The sequence below is a fragment of the Dipodomys ordii genome, unplaced genomic scaffold, assembly GCF_000151885.1.
Source record: "Dipodomys ordii isolate 6190 unplaced genomic scaffold, Dord_2.0 Scaffold11, whole genome shotgun sequence".
NCBI lineage: Eukaryota > Metazoa > Chordata > Mammalia > Rodentia > Heteromyidae > Dipodomys > Dipodomys ordii.
This window is the reverse complement of record NW_012267227.1, coordinates 7,647,213-7,669,488: the sequence shown is the minus strand read 5'-3', so window position 1 is coordinate 7,669,488 and position 22,276 is coordinate 7,647,213. Positions and strand designations below refer to the sequence as shown.

Here is a 22,276-nt window from a genome sequence, read left to right as displayed (position 1 = left end):
GTGGTGGGGGGGGGGTAATCATCAGCGCGGCCACGGCCTCCACCCCTTGGCACACCTCTGTCCCCTTCACCAAAACGTGTTGACAGTTGTCGTGTCTAAATGGACCCAGGTCCCCGTACCTCTGCCCTTACTGGGTCCGCACAGACTCTTGGCGGGTCTGTGGAGGGCGGAAGGCGGCTTGAACTCAGGACGTTGGACGCGCTGTTCCTGAGCTTTTGCTCAAGCTTGTCACTTGAGCCACACCTCCGTTTCTGGCCTTTTTTTTTTTTTTTTTTTGGTGGTCGATGAGGAGTCTCGTGGACTTTTCCTGCCTGGGTTGGCCTTGAACCAGGATCCTCACATCTCAGCCTTCTGGGTAGGATCACACGCACCAGCCACTGGCTCTCTAGATCTACTCTTAATGGACCTCGCTCTCTCTAGAGCTACTCTTTTTTTTTCTTTTTATCTTCTTCTTTTCTTTCTTTTTTCTTTTCTTTTTTTTTTGTGGGTGTCTGTCTTGGGGCTTGAAATCAAAGCCTGAGCACTTTCTCTAAGGTGTGTTGCTCAAAACTAGCACTCTACCAGTTGAGCCACAGCTCCATTTTCAGCCTATTGGGGGGTAATTGGAGATGAAGAGTCGCATGACCTTCCTCACCAGGCTGGCTTGGAACCTGGATCCTCATATCTCAGCCTCCTGAATAGCTAGGATTACTGGTGTGAGCCAACCAGCACCTGGCTTCTATATGTACCTTTAATAAAGCATTTAATGACTTTGTTTATGTGTTACCAAGGAATGGAACCCAGAGCCTCCTGCATACTAGGCAAACACTACCACAAAACCATGATCCCAGCCTATATGTACTTAATGGAACCTAGATTTTAGGTTTATTTATTGATTGGTCGGTCATGGGGCCTGAACTCTGGGCCTGGGTGCTGTCCCTCAGCATTTCAGCTCAACGCTAGTGCCCTACCACTTGAGCCACAGCGCCACTTCCGGCTTTTTCTGTTTATGTGGTGCTGAGGAATTGAACCCAGAGCCTCATGCATGCAAGGCAAGTACTCTTACCCACTGAGCCACCTTCCCAGCACGGTAGATATTCTTAATGGAGGCATGGGATATAACAAGTGATTTATTAGGCAACACGAGGTTGCACTCTCATTCAGCAGGTAGACTGGATTTTAAACAGGGGAGCAATAGGAGGGTGTTTTTCCCTTAAGCAGCTTTATATAATGGCTTGATGCAGGATGCTTTGAAGGAGTAAGAAGCAGAAGACATCAGGATATTTTCAGAGAGGTTTTCAACAAAAGGACTGTGAAGAGGGGTGAACTGGAAAGGTAGAATTGTGGAAGTGTGACAAGTGGAAGAATTTGAATCTATAATTAACAGACATGGCTATAGATTTCTGATTTGTATGGAGAAGCACTAACAAAAATAGAAAATGTGGAGTTGTGAGAGGGATTTATTTAAGGTTGGTTTTAAGTATGGTATGCTCTGCTGAGGGGAGAGAAAGCTAGACATTTGGTTCGCGAAAAACTGAATCATTAAAAGCTGTAGACATGAGCCTAAGACTCAGGAGAAAAAGGCTGGGGAAAGAAAGGATCTCAGTGGCAAAGAGGTGTTAATATGTTGAAATTGCTGGATTTAGTGGATGTAGTGTCAGAAAAAGAATACCGGGCCTAAAGTATAAACTTCACTATCCACTTATATAACTAAAGAAAGAATTAGAAAAAGAATTTCTGTTATTCAGCAAAAGGAAAAAACACTTCATGGGAGGGTTCCTAAGTAGAGACCAGCGTTTTCAGTTTATGAGCTATGTTTTTAATGTAGCAGTAAATTAACTTTTTCTTGTTTTATCTAGCAAAAGTTACTCACTAATCAGGAACAACTGAGATGTCTTTAAAACACAAAAATATACAAATCTATGTTTCATTTCAGAACAATGATGTCATATTATGAAACCTCTGGAAAATTCCACTGTGCCCATTTGAATATAAGGGGCCAATGGCAATACTATCTTGAAATTATGAAATTTGGCCTTACAGACCCATTCTTCAACCTCCTGGGTCTTGGAGATCACATCTCAAAAAGCGTTATATTTTTGGGACCATCTTTCAGAGGAAAATATTGTGCCTTTTAAATGTTATGTCTGAAGTTTTATAAGTAAAATTGGTTCTAATGTGTTTATATGTTTTTCCATTTGACAGAAAATTCATTTGCAGATTGCCCGACAAAGGTAAAAAGATCTTTGGCACTGTTGCCAAACTGAAAGCTGCCATTGCAGAACGTGAAGAGGTTAGAGGAAAAAGTGAACTGTTTCATCCTATTAGTTTAGACTATAAGCTAAGGCAAAATGCAGTTTCAGGAGTTGATGTGGATGTAGATAAGCCCCAGAATTCTGACCAGATACTTGATACTTCATCACCAGTTCCTGGCTGTTCTCCTGTGGATAGCATCAAGTCATCTAAAACAACCTCAGAAAAGCAGGGACTTGTGCATCCTGCTCACAGAGACAATGAAGACACTCCAGAGGCTGAGTACACGGTGAGCAAGGGCCCAGCTTCCAACAGCAGAGCCAAGGGAGCTTCCTCATCTGAATCTATTGAGCATCTCTCCCAGCATTGTGCTTCAGATCGAGAAGACATCTCCTGCAGCCTTGACAACCTGTTTATTGACAGGTTAAAAAGAATCACACTTGCAGATCAAGGTGAACACCATTCAGAAGAAAAACTGAGTGCTGAAAACTCAACAGACCTTTGCAGTGGGACTCCTAAGAAGCCTCATTACATGGAAGTGCTAGAAATGCGAGCTCAAAACCCAGTGTCCCTGCCACATAAATTTAAAACCAACGTGTAAGTGTCATTTGAAACAGACCTATTATAGGAATGTGTGAAACTCAAAAAGTTGGAAGAATGCTTTAAGTTGAGGGAGTCTGTGTAAGCACTATTTAGAGATAGAAAACATTCTGGGAATACTTAGACCAGAAAACATTCTGGGAATATTTAGACCAAACTGGCTGAAGTAGAGGATTCCTTTTGAAAAATAACATTAGTTTTTAAACTATATAATTGAGAGAAGTTTTAAATAGCAGATGGGGAGTATTAAACTCAGGATGCTTAGCCAACATTTTCTAATAAACAGAGTTGGAGGGAGAATGTGTTACTGGGTTGTTGTTTTCAGCACTATTTGCTAGTATACAGCTCACTCTTTGATGAGTCCATAAGTTCAGAGAACAGCATTGCAGGAGCTGGTAGACTCTTTCAGCATAAAGTGTCTGCAAACTGACATGTAAGGGGCAGAGGTGTGGTGACGCAGTGATGTGAAAATTTTACTCCTCACAGAGATTAGGGGCTAGAGAAGGACCCAGGATTTATACCTTGGGTGCAAAATATTTAACTGTATAACAATTGTTACAAAGTATCTAAAGTTTTTTGTTGTTGTTGTTGTTTTATCTATTGTGGGGCTTGAACTCTGGGGCCTGGGCGCTGTCCCTCAGCTCTTCAGCTCAAGGCGAGCACTCTACCATTTGAGCCACAGCGCCACTTCCGATTTTCTAGTGGTTTATTGGAGATAAGAGTCTCACGGACTTTCCTGCCTGGGCTGGCCTTCAACCGTGATCCTCAGATCTCAGCCTCCTGAGTAGCTAGGATTACAGGCGTGAGCCACCAGCGCCCAGCTAAAGTGTCTAAAGTTTAACTCCCTACCCTGGTACCTGTGATATGTTACACTGAAACTGTTTATAAACTGAAATGTTTATTTCCCTCCACTGGACAGTATGTTCCTTTACAGATGATCTGTGACTGAATTTACTGGGGCAAGAAGCAGGGGAAATAGCTTCAGTTCAAGTATAAGGTGAGAGAAGGAAAAGACGAAAGAGCAGAAGTTTGTATAACTGAACACCAGCCGTTACCATATGAATATGAATAAACTGCTTACTATTACAACCTTTGTAGGACAATTACATGCTAGGATTAAAAGCCATTTTTGTTTGCATGTGACTGACTACATCTATAAGAAGAATGACCGAGTGTTTGAGGAAAATAGTCTGATAGTCTGTTTCCTTCTAGGTTGCCATCACAGAAAAATGACTCAACTGGTCACTGTCAGAGGGGAGAGCCGCCTGTTTCCTCAGAGGAGCGGCGGCGCAGGGATAAGCAGCATCTTGATGACATCACTGCCGCGAGACTCCTACCACTTCACCATTTGCCTACACAGCTGCTCTCCATAGAGGAGTCTTTGGCTCTTCAGAAACAGCAGAAACAGAATTATGAGGTATTTATTCTGCTTTTCTTGGCTGTGTTTCATGCTACTTTATGAGCTGATATTTACTCCAGGTAGCTCAAGGAGGAAAGGATTTACTAGAAGGGAACTGGTGCTAGAGAAATGGTTCACTGAGGTCAGGCCCTGAGACAATGTGCCACTGATTTTCAGTGTCACAAAGTTAGAACAACAGGCAGCCATGGAGACAGTTACAGCTGTATATATGCAACATTGGTGTAGCGATTTATCAGGAAATGTGGGAACTGATTGCTTACTTTCACATTATCTGCCTGCTCCTGCTGAGATAGTAGAAGCAACAGTTATTCTTGTACTTTGTGAAACCTGTGTATCAGCTTCTCAGGTGCAGTCTTAATTCAGAGTTCTGCCAAGAGAATCAGGGGAATGTGGTTCCAAAAGGGGCAGTGCAGGAGGGTGGGAAGACAGTATTGTGTTACTGCAGACATGGGCTCTGTGCTTCAGAGCATAATTTGTGAGCTGTGGGGAGAGAGCAGCTCCTACCTTAGGCATGTTAATCACATTTATACAGTACCCTCTCCAAAGATCCATGTGCTTTGAATAGAATTTTCAACATGTATATTGACAAAGCCCATGTGCAAATTAGTAGGAGGGAACAAAAATTAAGTGTGAGAACTCTAGGAGGAGTAGAGATTAAATAAACCTAGTAACTGTGAGTCTCCAAGAAGACAACATGCTGATCGCTATCCACATTGCTCAGCTAGATAGATTTTAGGCAGGTATCATGCACCAGCTAATTTGTCAGTCTGACAATGGCTTTTTATAAAAGCTCAACTGGCATTTTTAAGGTAGTCTCCCCACTCTACCCCCCCACAGCCAGTTTTCTTTCAGCATATTAAAATTACTGCTAATTATCACTGTGTTATCAAAGAAATGCTTTCTAAGTTGTCTCTGAGATCTGAAATGCCTGCCTAAGACATGTTTAGATTGAATTGACTCTTTAGCCTGAAATTGGCTTCCTTGGCACAGTAATAACAGGAGCCCCACCTCGATCTGCCTTTAGTATCTGCAGCTTGAAGGGTGAGGTATGATGGCAGTCACGGATGTGGGGGGACAGTGTAGAGAAGGACGCTGCCCCTGTGAATTTTACTTGGAGTTTTTGTTTATTAATTTCTGACTTTCATTTGGAGATGGGTACTTGCCATGTTATACTAATGTCTAACTCCAAAACCTAGAGACCTTGACTTAACTCAGAAGGAAGGTTTTTGTTATTTGGAGAAATCTAGTGATTTTCCACGTAGGTCAGGTTGTCTTGTGTGTGCATAATGGTATGTGTGTATACATGTGTGCGCCCACATACTTAGTATATCTGTGCTGTCATTTGCTGAGCTGATGGATCCTTCTCTTGCGCAGAGGTAGGTTATTCCAGGATAGACAGGCTTTGCCCTGTGTCTCTGCTAGGACATAGCTGTCAGCCCCTTTGTATTGCAAGTGGGGGTGACACTCCTTTATCTCACCTTTTTTTTTCCCATTGAAAGGAAAAGGATTTGAATGTGTAACTTGGGCCCTTGCTTTTTAATTTCTTTCTTTCTTTCTTTCTTTTTTTTTTAAAGGAGATGCAAGCGAAGCTCGCAGCACAAAAATTAGCTGAAAGACTGAACATTAAAATGCAGAACTATAATCCAGAAGGAGAGTGTTTGGGGAAATACCGAGAAGTAAAGGATGAAGATGCCGGGCAGTCCTCTGATGATGGATTCTGAAGATGGGCACTGGAATAATCTAAGCCTCCCACTGTCGAGATGCTATTATCTTACATCAAACTTCCTAACAAGTATCAAGATCAGTGTCAGACCTTGAGGGGAAAATTTCATAAAGTTACACAAAGGTAGCTACAATAGAAAGCCCATTGATCTTTCAGAAGATGATTTTTATGTGTTTGAAAAGTTTAATATCCAAGTATTGTGTTTAACCACATTGTATTAAAGTTTTGCAGTATGTTGTGCACTTGTCTGGTATTTTAGTATGTAGTAAAGCACATTGGTGAGTTTTTTTTTTTCCTTTAAGTCAAATGAAAGCAGGTAATTTTGCTTTTTCCTTATTTTTGCCTCTATTAAATGGCATTTATTACATGTCTTTCGGTGTAATACTTGGTTGTTTTAGACACCGAATATGAGTTAAGAAGAATTGGTTCCCTCCTTTTTTAGGAAGGGAGCAGTGGAAGGAATTGGAGGCATGTTTTCTTGGAATTAGTGAGATTGTGGGTGTGAAATACCCCAGAAAGCACTCAGAAAACGCTCCACAAATGTTTGTCCCCTCCTTTTATCTTAGGAAGACTGTCCTCTTGCTCCTGCTTATGAATGAGTAATTTGAGGAGTTGCTGGATGGTGGAGGGTCTTTCTAGAGGACCAGATTTGCCTACAGTAACTGAAAGGACTGCACTGGGTAGAAGTAGTGTTCAGGGTTTACCTGACCTGAGTTCTTTGCCTACACAGGTTGATAGTTCCATGTGTAGAGCTTCATGTTTGGAAAGGAAACCATTTATTTTAAAGTTATAGTTGAATGGTCAGCACATCTCGTTTATTCCCCCAAAGAGGCTTTTATAGACTGCGGAAACTTCTATCTCATATGTACATGTCGTTTTAAAATGATTATATGGTTGTCTCCAGAAAAATGAACACGTTATCAGAAAATTTCTTTGTCTAATATGTGGAATCTTTAAAAGTATTGAAAAGGAAAATAAAATAGTAATTAGAGCAACTTCAAATGCTAATGGTGATACTTTCCTGGTATTCAGTTCAATTTAACTTCTTTAAAAGGACTGTGCATACATGAAACCCAAATATATTTAGGGTAGATGCCAAAAGACCTGGACTTGTGCCAGAAGGCCTCCATTCTACATCATGCAACTTTTCACAGAAGGTCTTTGACTCCATCTTGTACACATTCATCCCTGTGAGGGAGGGGTCTTCCTGGTACCCCTTATCCTGGCACCAAGCAATGCAAAGCCAGCCCTCGGTGGTCCCTCTTCCTTTCTGTTACCTTTCAAGCATGTGTACAGGTCTTCGTTGCATTTTGAGTTCTCTCTTCAGTTCCACTAGCCTATTTTTTGTAATATTATACTACCTTATTTCTGACAGTTTGGTAGTAGGGTGCAGCCAAGCCTGCCATCTTCAAAGTGGCTTGCACACTTTGGGCCCTTGGCATTTTCACATAAAAGCATCATTTCAGATACCAATTTGTCATGTTCCACAAAAATTCCTTCAAAAGAATGTTAGACATTCTGTTATTAATTAACTGCTTATTGCTAACAGTCTGTATTTTGAAACTGGGGAGGGGGGTTGAAACCTTGCCATTTACTAAAGCATTCTTACTATTTCTGTGAGGATGAATATGTTTAATTTCATTGAGTTAAATGGAAAATCAGAGTGTTTCTTAGTATCCTGCCTGGGCTGGCATCCTCAGGTTTAGGATTACAGGCATGAGCCACAAGTGCTCAGCTTAAAAAGTTTTATTTATTTTTGTCAGTCGTGGGGCCTGAACTCTGGGATTGGGCTCTCCCCCTCAGCTCTTCAGCTCAAGGCTAGCACTCTACCACTTGAGCCACAGCGCCACTTCCAGCTTTTTCTGCGAATGTGGTGCTGAGGAATCGAACCCAAGGCCCCATGCATGCAAAGCAAGCATTTTACCACTGAGCCACCTTCCCAGCCCTCTTTTTATTTTCGATAAACAAAATTCCTCTATTCCTGTTCCTCTCAGAACAACTGACTGGAGAGAGGTGAGAACACCTCAGTGTTACAGCACTCTCCTAACATGCATGAGAGCACTTTCCTAACATGTATGAGGCCAGGGACAAATGGCTAGTAAATACATGAAGGAGTGTTCAACATCCATAGCTGTGATGTAAATTCCATTCCATCATCTCTCCCAATTGACTACTATCTAGAAAACAACAAATGTTGGCAAGGATGTATGCGTGTATGTGTGTGTGTGAAAAGCCCAGTATGGAGCTCCTTATGACTTTGTCATACCATTCTTGGGCATATATCCAAGTGAGAATAAATCGATATACAATAAAGATACCAGTATATTTATACTACAGCTCTGTTCACAGTAGCTGAACTGGAATCAGCCAAGATGTCTAAACAATTGGTGAATGAAAAAGAAAATTCAATACACACATATACGTACACATATATACACTATATACATGTGTGTGTTTATATACACATATCTTCATACACTGGAATATTACCCAGCATAAAGAAAAAATGAAATGTCATTTTCAGGAAAGTGGGTAGATCTGTAGATGACTTTGAGTAAGAGAAACTCAGAAAACATAGCAGTGCTTGTTTTCAATCATGGTGGTGATAACTGGACGTCTAAAAGGGACTGTCTAGGAGGGGATTTTTAGAGGTGAAGTGGACTAAAGGATCACACACACACACACACTGAAATATATACCATATTGTTCTTAATTTCTTTTGTCCCTCCTCTTTGTCACTTAGTAACTGACTATACACTATTCAGAAGAGATGAGAGGTATGGGTCCCCCAGGCCGTGCTCCCCACCAGCTGAATCTACGGATATCCTCCATAGATCCAATGGCATGGTTTGTAACACTACAATAAAGTAAAGTTAGGGAAGAAAGATTCATCTTCATACAGGAGAAGTTGAATGCCTGGGCTAAATTTTAAAACTATCCAGCTTTTAGGGATGGGAAGGGTAAACAAAGGAGGAGGCTGCAATGCTTGGTAAGAAATGTACGCATTATCCTACCCATGCAATTGTAACCCCTCTGTACAGTATGTTCACAAATAAAATAAAATAAAATTTAAAAAAACTATCCAGCTTTTATGGAGAACATTAGAGTTATTTTAAAATGTGGTAAGTCTCATTGACTAGCTGCTTGACAGCAGGGGAAAACTTCGAGCTATTATTTTAATTTCTGGCTAAAATGAGGGAGCTTTGATACTCAGCCGATGAAATAAACCTAGTGTTGGATAATACTGAACTAGAGCCAGACCACAAATCAGGCACGATTCTGAAAGCACAGCATAAAATACTGAACAATTAAATATGATCTATTACTTCCCAGATGAATTTAGAAAACTTGAAATACATAAAGGGCAAAAAAAAGGGTAGGCCACTGGAATAGCATTAGATTATTAGGTTTAGGATTTAAATACCACTAGTTCCTTCAAATACAGGGGCAGTTAAATACTCTCTTGACTATTAAGTCTGTAGGATGAAGTCAATGACCCCTTATCTAAAGGACATGCTTTGAGAGAATGACATTTCAATGCATGATCTTTAGCACACAGAAGGCTGAAAGTCTTCATATGTAAACCTTTTTGTAATAGTGGTTCCAATTTGGACTGGAGTAGTTTAGGAGGCATATATGTTTGTGTGTGTGTGTGTGTGTGTGTGTGTGTATTTTTTGTTATTTACATTACTTTTTTTTTGGTGTGCTAGTACTGGGTCTTGAACTCAGGGCCTGGATGCTATTCCTTAGCATTTTGGCTCAAATCTAGTACTCAACTACTTGAGCCACAGTTCCACTTCCTTTTTTTACATTTCTATTAAAAAGATTACTCCTCTTTTGGTTATTTTTGGAGAGGTCAACATGAAGCACCATTCTGAAAAATATCAGAAGGAACAGAAGGCAAATCTTAACCTTGAGTTCTTAAGAAAGGGAGAAGATAACATTTGTTTTGTGATGTATAAGTGGGAAAACTGAGGCATGAAGAAGAATGGAAATTTGCCTATGGTTGCACAACTGATTCTGATAACAGCCTTTTTTTTTTTTTTTTTTTTGCCCTAGCCCAATGCAACTTGTTTTAGGTGGAGTTGTCTTATAATTCCTTAACACATTTTCCATAAGTACAGAAAAAGCAAAGTGCCAGAAATTTTAGTTTCAACTCTAAAACTACATCAGTGTTTAATTTTTTTTTTTTGGATCATCTTCAGGATTGCAACTCGGTCTAGTTACTAAAAAGCACATGGAAAACATGCTACCTGATATTTATAAGAATGACCCCATTTCTCCTTTTCACTCCCTGATTTGGTCTGCTTTGAATTTGCCCACTTTCCTCAACACCTCCTCCTTTTAATCTTCAGCAATTTAGCTTCCATCAGCCTACCGAAATTTCTTCCCCCTCCTGCGACATCTCAGTCTTCCACCACCCTCCAGAAGTAACAGGAGTCTAAACATTATTGCTAGCTAATTAGCATCAATCAGATCTCATTAATCTCTCGGTGCACATCAGCTTCTTGGAAGACTTTTCTTAAAGGAAAGCAGGACATCATGAAGGGTTGTCTGTTTCCACTGCCTTCTACTCCTTTCCTCATCATCTTGAATTTCAAGTGAAATTGCTTTTTAAAAAAAGGCTTTATCCAGATCACCAATGACCAGGCTGCTAAGTTCAACAATCAATTCTCAGTGAGCACTCACAACAACTCTCTTAGCAGTACTCATGGCTGCTGCTTCTAAGTTTCCCTTGCAGATTGTTCTCATCTTCCCTAAGCACTGAGATCCCAGGGTTCTCTCTTCTCCATCTCTGTCATTCTCTTGATGACCCCCCCCCCTGCGCCCCCCACCCTCACCCAAACTTGGGTCTTCAGCTTGCATCTTCTGAAATCAATAGCAACAAAAGTGCTCCAAGAAGAGTTGAGATCAGGATGTTTGGTGGGGGGCAGTGATAGTGGCTGAGTTCTTGCTTTCCTATTAACACACTAGTATTCTCAGATATAAGTTAGAATTTGAATGTACCAGTAAAAAAAATATGAATCCAGGCCTGTCCGTTTCTGTCCAAATATATGTCTTCAACAGAAATCCTAAGAAAAGGGGAATTTGGTGATCAAATGATTGTGTTGCCTGGCTTGTGGCAGGGCTTTTGATCCAGTCCCCTAGTCACTGCCCTTGTCCACATTTGAGTCTCATGACAACAATATGTGGAAGGGAGGAGGAGAGGATGAATCCTTATTGCCACCCCAAATCAGACCAGGTACTTCCTGTGAACCACGCCCCTTCCTGTGGAAGGAAGCAATGCTTTAAAGAGGCCCGTTCACCAAGTTTCAGACAGTGACAGCTGAGAGCCCTGATGGTACTCCTTCCGCTTGGGAAGGGGGGGGGGTGGTAGGGGTGCAGATAATCTTGGTTCTCAAAAGGTCTGTGCAGGCTGAGCATCTGGCTCAGTGGTTGAGTGCTTGCCTAGCATGCATGAAGCCCCAGGTTTGATTCCTCAGTACCACATAAACAGAAAAAGCCAGAAGTAGTGCTATGGCTCAAGTGGTAGAGTGTTAGCCTTGAGCAAAAAAAAAAGAAAAGAAAAGAAAAAGCAGCTCAGGGACAGTGCCCAGGCCCTGGGACTGGCAAAAAAAAAGGGGGGGGGGTCTGTGCAGTAGAGCAACCATTTTTTCTTTGTCCCTCATCAATTTTCCCATCTACACAATGGTAATAAGACGTACTTGGTTATTTGGAGATTAAAGTCTATGATGACACCCATTTACTGAGCACTTGCTCAGTAAACATATATGTGTGTACACACACACACACACACACACACACACACACATATCACACATGCCTGTTTGGAAAAGTTCATTCAAACTCACCTACTGCCCAGCACATTTTAGGCCCCCAGTAAACACTCATAAAGATTTGAGGTGAAGCATCCAAATTACTCAGCTGCCAGAGTCAGGACAGAACTCAAATTTCCCCACTTTCTGGTGACTTCATCCCTGCCTAGGCCTAAGAATGCCTTGCTTTTTTATGATACTGATAAGAATTTGGGGCAATGAATCAAAAACGTAAGCTTTGCCCAAGAAATGTTATTTTTGCCTCATCATCGAGAGGAAAGAGCTTTGAGTTGTCTGAGATTCATTCACACTCTCTCAGGCAGCCCGTGTGTGACCAGAGACATTAATTTGTGAGACAGGCTGGGGCAACGAGGGCAGCTGAGACTGGGCATAGTTCCCCGCTGTCTACAGCTAATTGGCCTCTGAGACCCCACGGCTCAGCATCTGCTGACATGGCATTCCTGAGAAGTGGGGAGAGGCGAGATGCTATCGTTTTAAAGAGGACAAAGTGAAGGACAGAGAGATTAGCTGATTTGCCCTCTTAATTATGTGGTGAGCTGGAGATGGAGCCAAGAATTAGATCCAGATTTCTCAAGGCCCAGATGGGTTTTCTCATCAGGAGGGCTGCCACATTCTTACCCCCCTGGACCCACCCCCGTGTCTCTGGAGCCCAGGACACACACCTGGGTTGAGTTCACGGGTGTGCGTGGGTGTCTGTGTGTTACTACTTGAATGACCTTCTACAGATTCTTAGAAAAGTTCATTTCTCATACCACGTAGAAAATGATCGCTTCGTTGAGACTAGCACTGGTGATCCGCAGACTGCTTAAACATTCTTAAATGCTTCCGTGTAGTCCAAGAATTTTTTTGGTTTGGCACACGCAGAGTCCAAACAGAAGAACTTTGCAGGTTGGCCTTGTGTATTTCTTTCCAGAAGAATCTGCACACAGAAGCACTCTGTAAGTAACTAATGTCCACAGGAATTTTTCTCCCCTAGTCAAAAATCTGAGCAAAAGTCACAGCGACGCAATCTGGGAATTGGAAGGGGCAGTGACCATCTAGAAATTTCCATAGAGGATACTTTAACCACCATACTGTGGCCTTTGACCGCTAGAGGGCTAAATCAGAGTCGTATTCAAAGTTCCTTTCACCCATGGTTGTTAACTATTTCCAGGTTTTCAGAATAAGTTAGGTTCTCAAGCCAAGTAACTTAACCAAAGATGGCTGTTAGATCCAGATCCCTGTTGTATACCCCATACCCTCTACTATATTCTACATTACAAAATATGGTCTGGGTGTAACACTGTTCAAAAAGAAAGAAATGTATTCATTAACTTACCTGTGTAACTATAACCCCTCTGTACATCTGTGCATAAAAATAATAAAAAGTATGGGCAACAACAACAAAAACAGTTGGCAAACTTTTTATATAATTGGTTACTAAACATATGGTGTCGATGTTCTGTGGAACCACCAAAGCCAATGCCATCCTATGAAGCTGCTTGGCCATCAGTCTGCCCAGTGTCTTCATCCCAGCCTTTGTATCTTGGCCAAGATCTTCATTGGAAACAGGATCGTTTTCTCTCAGCCAAGTGTGGTGGTGCACACCTGTAATCCCTGAACCAAGGAGGCTGATTCAGAAGAATCTTGAGTTTTAGGATAGCCTGAACCATTCAGCAAGGCTTTGTCTCAAACAAACAAACAAAAATCTGGGCACTGGTGGCTCAAACCTATAATCCTAACTACTCAGGAAGCTGAGATAAAAGGATTGTGGTTCAAAGCCAGTTTAGGCAGGAAAGTCCATGAGACTTTTCTTTTTTTAATCTCCAAGAACCCACTAGAAAACCAGAAGTGGAGCTGTGGTTCAAAGTGGGCAGAAAAGCTCAGGGACAATGCCCAGGCCCCACATTCAAACCCCACAATTGACAAAAAATAGTTTGCTCTTTGAGTCTTCTGAAGCTGATGTATAGAAGAATGCCTATCTATCCTCTTTCTCATCGAGCTGAGGAGTTGTCTAAAGCAAGACACAATTGGTTTGATTGGTTGCTCATTCAGTCATTCATGACACTAATGTTCACATACCTAGTACATACCGTATGCTAGATTGCACCTTTAGTACCTTTAATAATTCCTTGGCCCTTTATGTGAAAAGTCTAGTGTTCTAACACTAATAATTATGAATATGGATGCATAATGAAAGCTAGTCATCCCCCCTCCACACACAAAAAATTAACTGATCTTCACTTTCTTCCAAACACCATTTAGTGTTAAAAGTCACTTGAGAATCCTGTATGACCTTAAATTGGGGGCTTAAGATTCTCCTCTTTGTGTTCAACTTTAAATAAAAATAAGTCTGTTAAAAAGCCGGGCGCTGGTGGCTCACGCCTGTAATCCTAGCTACTCAGGAGGCTGAGATCTGAGGATCGCGGTTCAAAGCCACCCCGGGCAGGAGAGACCGTGACACTTCTATCTCCAATAAACCACCAGAAAACTGGAAGTGGCGCTGTAGCTCAAGTGGTAGAGCACTCGCCTTGAGCTGAAGAGCTGAGGGACAGCGCCCAGGCCCAGAGTTCAAGCCCCACGATCGACCAAAAAAAAAAAAAAAAGTCTGTTAGCAAGAAAGCAACTGAAGTGCTCAGAGGCTGAGTTCTGGGCTCTTGGGGACAGGAATCAAGATGAACTGGGTGATGAAGATGGAGATGGGTTAGGGGGTGAAGGTGGAGGGTGGTAGAATTCTTGCTCCACTATTAACAAATGAAATAATTAGCCAAGGCAGGTCATTTAATTTCTGAGGGTTCATGTTGTCCATTGTTTAAAAGGAGGTATTAGAACTGGTCCACACAATCCAAAATGTGTCTATTCAAACAAACATCCAGAGATAAACAAAATATGGTGGCAATAGAACTTTGGAAAATACAGCATAATCACTGTTCCTTCTCAAAATGTTTGAGCATATTAGAAGTTTTGAAAGGTCCGAAGGTAAGGAGCCCTTTTAACTTTGTTTAACCAGGCATTTCCCAAATGTATTTGCCTGAAAATCCAATTTTAGGTAATAGCTATTAATATAGAAAGGAAAAGCCAATAAACATATATTGAGTGACTACTTTGTGCGAGGAAGTTATCTCTTGGACTGTGTTACATGAGTTTATGAATCTTATGATTTAATCAAACCAACAGTAGAACTGGAAGTTTTCCTGGAGGTCACATTTTCTGATTAATCTGTCCATAGTTTCCAGAACTAACTTCCTTCCTTTCGGAGTGCACTGTTTAGCATCATTACTGGTTTTTCGATCCAGTGCCAAAGTTTTTCTTCACTTAGTACTGGAGTTCAAGTTCAATTTAATTCTTTGTAATGAACCTGGTGAACAGCCAAGAATAAATAGTATTTATCTCCAGCGATCCTTACCCTCCTCCCCCCAATCTGCTTGTAGCTTTGAAGATGTTACACCTCTTTTTTTAAAAAAACAAAAACAAAAACAAACAGTCATTAGACTGTTCTTGAATATCCATGAATATTCATTCTCTTAGGGACTTTCTTTTCGTTCTAGGTACTTTATAACAATGTGGATACATATCAGTTCGTTCTGGGAAGGAGGAACTCTGGGTATATATTTCTTTTTGTGCAGCTGGTCCCCTCAAAAAAAGAACTCAGTCTGTCTTTTGCTATTTTCACACAACGGGAAAGGACGTCATATAATACACCATTAAAATGTTCTCCCGGGTGACTTATTCTGCAGAAAATATAGGAAGTGATTTTTTTTTTTTTTTTTTTTTTGCAGAGAGCCTGGTTTTCTTTAAAGTCATTTTACCTCAAGTTTTCAAAAGAAGACAGGGTATGTTTGTGTGAGAAAGAGCTGCACCTGTGTTCATGGTGAGAAAAATCCCATCAACTTCTCCAGTTAAAAAAGGAAAAACAATAGACAGGAGGTTAGAATGTATAAGTTAGGCATGCTAAAATCAAGATTCTGGATTCCTTTTATCCTCTTTAGCTGACCCAAGGCTAGGGTTGCGATGCTAAGTGATAGGTGCTGATAAATATTATCTTTGTGGAGATGGAGGATATCATTGTATGTCAAATCTGCAGATTAAAATTTTATGCCAGCCCAGCAGATTTCTGCGGATAGGGGCCAGGAATTTTAATGAAAGCAAACATCAAAGATGTGGAAGAAATGAGAATATTGGTCAGGGAAGATACACGGCGATGCTCCCTGATAACCCCTCGTATTGACATTAGAACTCTGTGGGAGAAACTTAAATAAACATCTGGACACTGAGTTTAGACATTTTCAGTGACAAACCCCAGACAGATCTTTTTGACTTGCAATAATAAATATTTCAGAGGGTATATGAATCAACTGAAAATCCTGTTTTCAATTATTCCAGTTTTATAAATAGGGCATAGTTAATTATTCAAGTATAGAATTTCTTTTTTTGAAGATTAGGTGAATTTTATATTTCCTTTGTCCATGTTATACTTCAGTTTTATTATTCATATCAAATGTATGTCTCTGTATTCAAAAATAATATAGTTGGCTTGCCAGATACTATTAAATCAGAATCCAGCTGAGCTTGATTTATATTATTATTATTTTATTTTCAGGAAAGACTCTTTTACAACACTCAGAACTGCAGTCTGGTGATCCTGTTCAGTGTAGCCAGCCCAAACTTAAAAACCTCAGTAGAAGTAAAAGGGAAAGAACATATTTCCTATCTCCCCCACCCCCTTTTACTTTGTACTATCTAATTCTGAATGTTTAGAGTAGTCTGGCAGAACACTGGTAGGCTGGGGTGGTACTTCAAGTGAGCCCGGCTTCATGTAAAACTTGATGAAGTAAAAATACATATGCAAGGCTGGGAAGTTGGCTCAGTGGTAGAGTGCTTGCCTTACATGCATGAGATACCGGGTTCAATTCCTTAGCACCACATAAGCAGAAAAAGCCGGAAGTGGTACTGTGGCTCAAGTGGTAGAGCGCTAGCCTTGAGCAAGATTGCTAAATAATTATGCTTATAATGTCATTGCTTCATTTTAAAAATAGACATTGTCAGGCTGTAGTTTTTTCCTCTTGTCCCATCATTCCCCATCCCTTTCCATTCCTCTCCCCTCATCCTTCCAAATTTTAATCCAATATTCACTATTTTTCTATTGACAGCAGTTTCAAAATATCACCCATTCCTCCAGGCACTGGTGGCTCATGCCTGTAATCCTAGCTACTCAGGAGGGTGAGATCTGAGGGTCACAGTTCAAAGCCAGCCCAGGCAGGAAAGTCTATCTCCAATATGCCACTAGAAAACCGGAAGTGGCGCTGTGGCTCAAGTAACAGAGCACGTTCCTTGAGCTGAAGAGTTGAGGGACAGCGCCTAGGCCCAGAGTTCAAGCCCTATGACCAAACAAAAAATAAAATAAAATAAATCACCCATTCCTTTCTGCTTTGTTCTAGAATCCAGACATTTCATTCATTTGCTTCATTTCTCAACATGGCTAGAAGATGATACGTCAGCCTTCCTCACAGAAGCATAAGGCTTCTCTCCATCTAAGTCAAGCAAACTGTCATTCTGTCTCTTCTTGGACACACGGTGACAGAGTCCTCACCGCTACACTGCTCTGAGTTATCTCTTCCCTCTCCTGCTGGGAATTGTCTCCATTTCAGTCCCACATCAGGACTGACTTCTGCATCCCTGCAGCCCCAAGGAAGTATAAGAGATGAGTTTTTTGTTTTGCTTATGTTTTTGTTTTTAATACCTTCAGACAATCCCACTGCCTACACTTCTAAAACTCATTGTGTTCAAGGGGTGTAAATCCACTGGCTTGTTTTGGATATCTCTCTTTTGTGGGTGATTCTATCATAGGCTTTTTCTATTCTAGAGAGTGGGATTATGAGTGAATACAAGTGGACAAGTTTTTATCTTTCCATCATTTCAGCAGAGGGTTTCAGTGTGTGTGTGTGTGTGTGTGTGTGTGTGTGTGTGTGTGTGTGTGTGTGTGTATGCCAGTCCTGCAGCTTGAACTCAAGGGCTGGGTACTGCTCCTGAGCTTTTGTGCTCAAGGCTAGCTACTCTACCATTTGAGCCACAGCTCCACTTTGGGCGCTTTGTGATAGTTAATTGGACATAAGAGTCTCATGAACTTTCCTGCCTGGGCTGGCTTTGAACCTCAGTCCTCAGATCTCAGCCTCCTAAGTAGCTAGAGAAACAAGCCATGAGCCACAGTTGCCTGGCTCACACACACATATTTAATCTGCAGTGGAAATCTTAAGCAGTACAACCACCTTGTACTGCAGGAGCAGCAGGTATCCCTGGCTTCACAGATGGTGAAAGACACTCCACTTGGACATGTCAGATTTTAAACCCAGCTCAGTCTCATCCTCTGCCCCAGAGGACCAGACTTTGGGATCTCCTAAGCTGTGGTTCTTCACTGACATTAAAATCACCCAGGGAGCTTTAAATATGCTAATACTTAGGAGGTAACCAATTCAATCAGAGTCTGCAATGGCGGGCTCCGTGCACAGCTAAGTTTTAACAGCCCCCCTGGGAGGTTTTAATGGGCACAGGGGAATGAAAACCCCTGCCCTGAATCTTTCTGGGGATCCAGGATTCTCTCATTTTTCTTTTAGACAGTCTGAATCTCTGTGAATCTCCTCAGGCCCATTTCTCTCCAACTTTCTAGCCTTCTCCCTTTTAAAAAACAAACAACCACAAAACACCCCAGTTCTATTCACATATAATTGCTAGAATTAGTAAATTAAAAAAAAATACAAGACACACTGTCAAGACACACTGGTAGCTCATACCTGGAATCCTATCTACTCAGGAAGTTGAGATCCACTTCTGTCAAGGCCAGCCTTGAGGAGAAATTAGCAAGATCCCTTATTCCAACAGACACGCTGAAAGTGGTGGTTATAGGCATAGGAAGGAGAACTTCAGTCTGAGGCCAGCCTGGGAAAGAAAAAAGAAAAACCTGTGAGGCCCATTTTTTAAAAAAGCTATAGCAAAAAGGACTGGGGGCATGATTCAAGTGATCCAACACTGGCTTAGCAAGTAGGAAACACACACTCACACACACAGAACACCTATTTAAATGAGAACTTCAGTTAAATGACAAATGCTTCTATTCAAAAACCATCTCCTGATTTGTTTTGAAATTCAAATGAAACCAGTGTCCTGTGTTTTACCTGCACACTTTATTCAGAGCCACAGCTGTAGCTACGGGGCTGGCTGTATGTTCATCTGGAAAGCAGCCTATTGGTCGTCCTTCCAGGTCTCCAGGCACCTGCTGGTTTTTACACAAAGATGCTTTGGAACTGCTCCTTCTCTTAGGCTTCCTACCACCCCCTAGATTTGGCAAATCTCCTCGTTGGGTAAGTACGGTAGCCCAAAAGGGACTAAGGTAAACTGTGGTTTACTTTATCCTAGCCTAGCTCTGACACTGCAGGACTCAGCATTCACTCAGGCATTAGAGCATCTAAGAAGCCTCGAATGCTTGGCCTTTGTCACTTGGCTTACCCACAGCATGTGGACACAGAGGTCTGGGTCCTGGCTCCATAGGGTGCCAGTACATGCCAATATATGACAAGCATGGTTGTGCCCTGAAGGGTCTTCTAAAGCCTTTCTGAAAGCTGGGGACACTAGGAAAATGGAGTAAATCAATTCTTGCTTTCAAGTGGTCTCTGTTGGGTAAGTATCTTAAGTTACAACTGTATGTCTCTATTCATAAAAATACTTCCTCTTAAAAAGAATCACAAATTCCTTGTGCAAAGTCTTTGGTGAAAAGAAGGTTGTTGATGCTATTTGACTGGCCAGGTTGTGGAAAGAGGCCCCATTTGTAAGATGACAGGGACTCTATAAAAACCATCTCCAAGACCCCTCTGTATTTTAAGACTTACAAAGTTTCTCCATCTGACTATTTCATTTTCTCCTAAACTAGAAGTTCTCTCCAATGAATTGACAAAACGATTTCCATTTTGGCTATCTTTCTTGGTTGATCACTTCTTTACATATAGTTCTCTATCTTACCACACTGCTTTGTCTAAAACCCATATTTAAAAACATTTTTTAAATGCAATTTATCCTTTATAACTCTTTTTCACGTCCCATAAAAATGATGGATAAGGGAAGCTAGATATAGCTACAGATCAATCTTAGATTCTGATAATCTAATAAATGCTTTGGGCACCAACCTCGCAGTTTATGACCTCTTGCCAATTGATTTATGGCCTGGTAGTAAATTTTCTCTCCCACTTACCCAATATTTATTGGAACATCTTGTTCTTAACAGACAAAGTACTGTATAAAACATCTGTCCAAACAAAAGCCAATTCAATTAAATATCTTTTACTTCCAAATCTTACTTTTCTGGTTCTCTCCAGCACTCTAGTGGCAAAACAACATGTTATACACAACCTTAGAGAAGAGTTTAGGAATGTAAAATATACTTGAATGTCATTAGAAGATAAATTATTCTGAAGGAGGTTGAAAAAAAATCCCTATTTACTCCACTTGAAGGGCTGCACACCCAGTGTTTCTGCTTTCTGTTACTTATTTTCCCCTCATAGATTCCATCGTGAAAAGATTGTCTTGAGAGACAAATTTCATCAACTCAGACTTGATAGCATTCCAGCCTAACTGAAATAAATTTACATGCAATTTTTTGAACGCATTTTGAAAGAGTAACACAATCAGAGTCAGGTGCTGGTGGTTCATGTGTATAATCCTATGCCTGTTAGTAGCTGCACCAGGTAACGGAGATCTGAGGTTTAAGATTTGAAGCCAGCACAGGTAGACACATCCAAGAGACTCTTATCTCTGGTTAACCAGCAAAAATTGGGGAATGGAGGTGAGGCTGATGTGGTAGAGCTCCAGCCTTAAGCAAGAAAAGCTAAGCAAGAGTATGAGGCCCCGAGTTTAAGCACCAGTATTGGTGTGTGTGGGCGTGCACACGTGCCCCCCGCCACAGTCTATTACTGTCTTTGAAGGAACCATTAAAGCAAATGTCAACTGAGAACACTTGCACTCATTTGGATCCTCACAGGGATCTCACAGGGAGTAGAACCAGCCAGTTCTTGTAGCGAAGATTCTCACATCTGTATTTCTCCTAACATTTTACTTGTAGAAGAGTGAGAAGCGCTCAGATGAGTGTCCCCCAATCCTTTCTCTCTCTAACCTGCAAACCTCTGAGCTCCCTTTTGAGACACAGTTTGTAGATGCTTACCCTGTGGGACTTAGGGAGCTCCTACTCAGTTTCCCATACTTGAATGTTCTCTAGAATTCAATTTCATTGTTGTTGCTCAAGTTCCCCACATGCCACACAGGTTGATGACATATTGAAATCATATATATGTTTATCTCCATGTGGCTGTCATTTCCCATAAGACCAGGAATTGTAAATGCACGAGGGTGGGGTAGGAACGGGCAGATCTAAACAGCAGAAGCAAATGCCAAATGTATTCCAGGAGTGGACACTTTAAGCTGTTGGATGGTAAGATGAAACTGGGAAGAGATGCTTACCTTAAGGGAGAAAAGATGTGGATGAATATGCAAAGTGGCCTGAGCCATTTTCTTTTCTGTGTATGGATGTGCTTTTTTCGTAGGCAGTGTTGGAAAAGATCTTAACTAGAGACTCCTATGAACAGCTAACAGAGGTGACTACTTTATGCCCAGACTGAAATTCAATCCTGACATCTCTACATTCACAGGGAATAGGGACAGAATCAATGACTCTACTCAACAGAATCTCAATCTTAGCCAGGTGCTGATGGCTCACGCCTATAATCCTAGCTACTCAGGAGGCTGAGTCCTGGAGGATCATGGTTGGAAGCCAGCTTGGGCAGGAAAGTCTGTGAGACTCTTATCTCCAATTAACCAGTAAAAGTCAGGATGGGAGGTATAACTTGTAGGTTACAGCACTAGTCATGAGCAAGCAAGCCAAGCAAGAATGGAAAGCCCTGAGCTCAAGCCCCAATAGGACAAAAACAAACAAAAAAAACCCCAAACAAACCCACAAAAAGCAAGGAGAAAAATCCCCACCACTGCTAACAACAACAACAACAAATAAACCCAGAATCTTTTGTTCCCTTCTTGGTCTTTTCCATAAGTTCCTTTAGTGACAGAGGAAGGGAAAAGAAGGAAAAACGCAGAACAGAATAATAAAGGAATGGTGTTTTACGAATGATTGATTTTTGCCATCTCTGGCCTGGAGGTTCCCATTTCCTCGGCGGACAGAGTGCCTTTTAAGTCTCATCTTTAAAACTCAGCCAGGGGAGGGTCCAAAATAGCTTTTAAAACCTTGCAAATGGCCCTTGCACATTTATCATTTTAAATAGTTGCTCTGAGGGCTGAGAATAAGGCTTAGTGGTAGAGTGCTGGCCTAGCATGCATGAAGCCCTGGGTGAGTGTATCCAATGAAGAAGAAGAAGAAGGAGAAGGAGAAGGAGAAGGAGAAGGAGAAGGAGAAGGAGAAGGAGAAGGAGAAGGAGAAGGAGAAAGAAGAAG

General features: G+C 41.4%; 1 protein-coding gene across 1 annotated transcript in view; it reads left to right on the top strand.

Moving 5' to 3' along the window:
- Polr2m (polymerase (RNA) II (DNA directed) polypeptide M) overlaps positions 1–6,217 on the top strand; it is a 20,273-nt gene extending 14,056 nt beyond the window's left edge. The window contains exons 3-6 of the mRNA XM_013009946.1: positions 335–355; positions 2,185–2,829; positions 4,045–4,249; positions 5,827–6,217. Coding sequence (XP_012865400.1) covers positions 335–355; positions 2,185–2,829; positions 4,045–4,249; positions 5,827–5,973 — 1,018 coding nt within the window. The 3' untranslated portion in view covers positions 5,974–6,217. The remainder of the gene's footprint in view (positions 1–334; positions 356–2,184; positions 2,830–4,044; positions 4,250–5,826) is intronic.
- Positions 6,218–22,276: the final 16,059 nt, after the last annotated feature.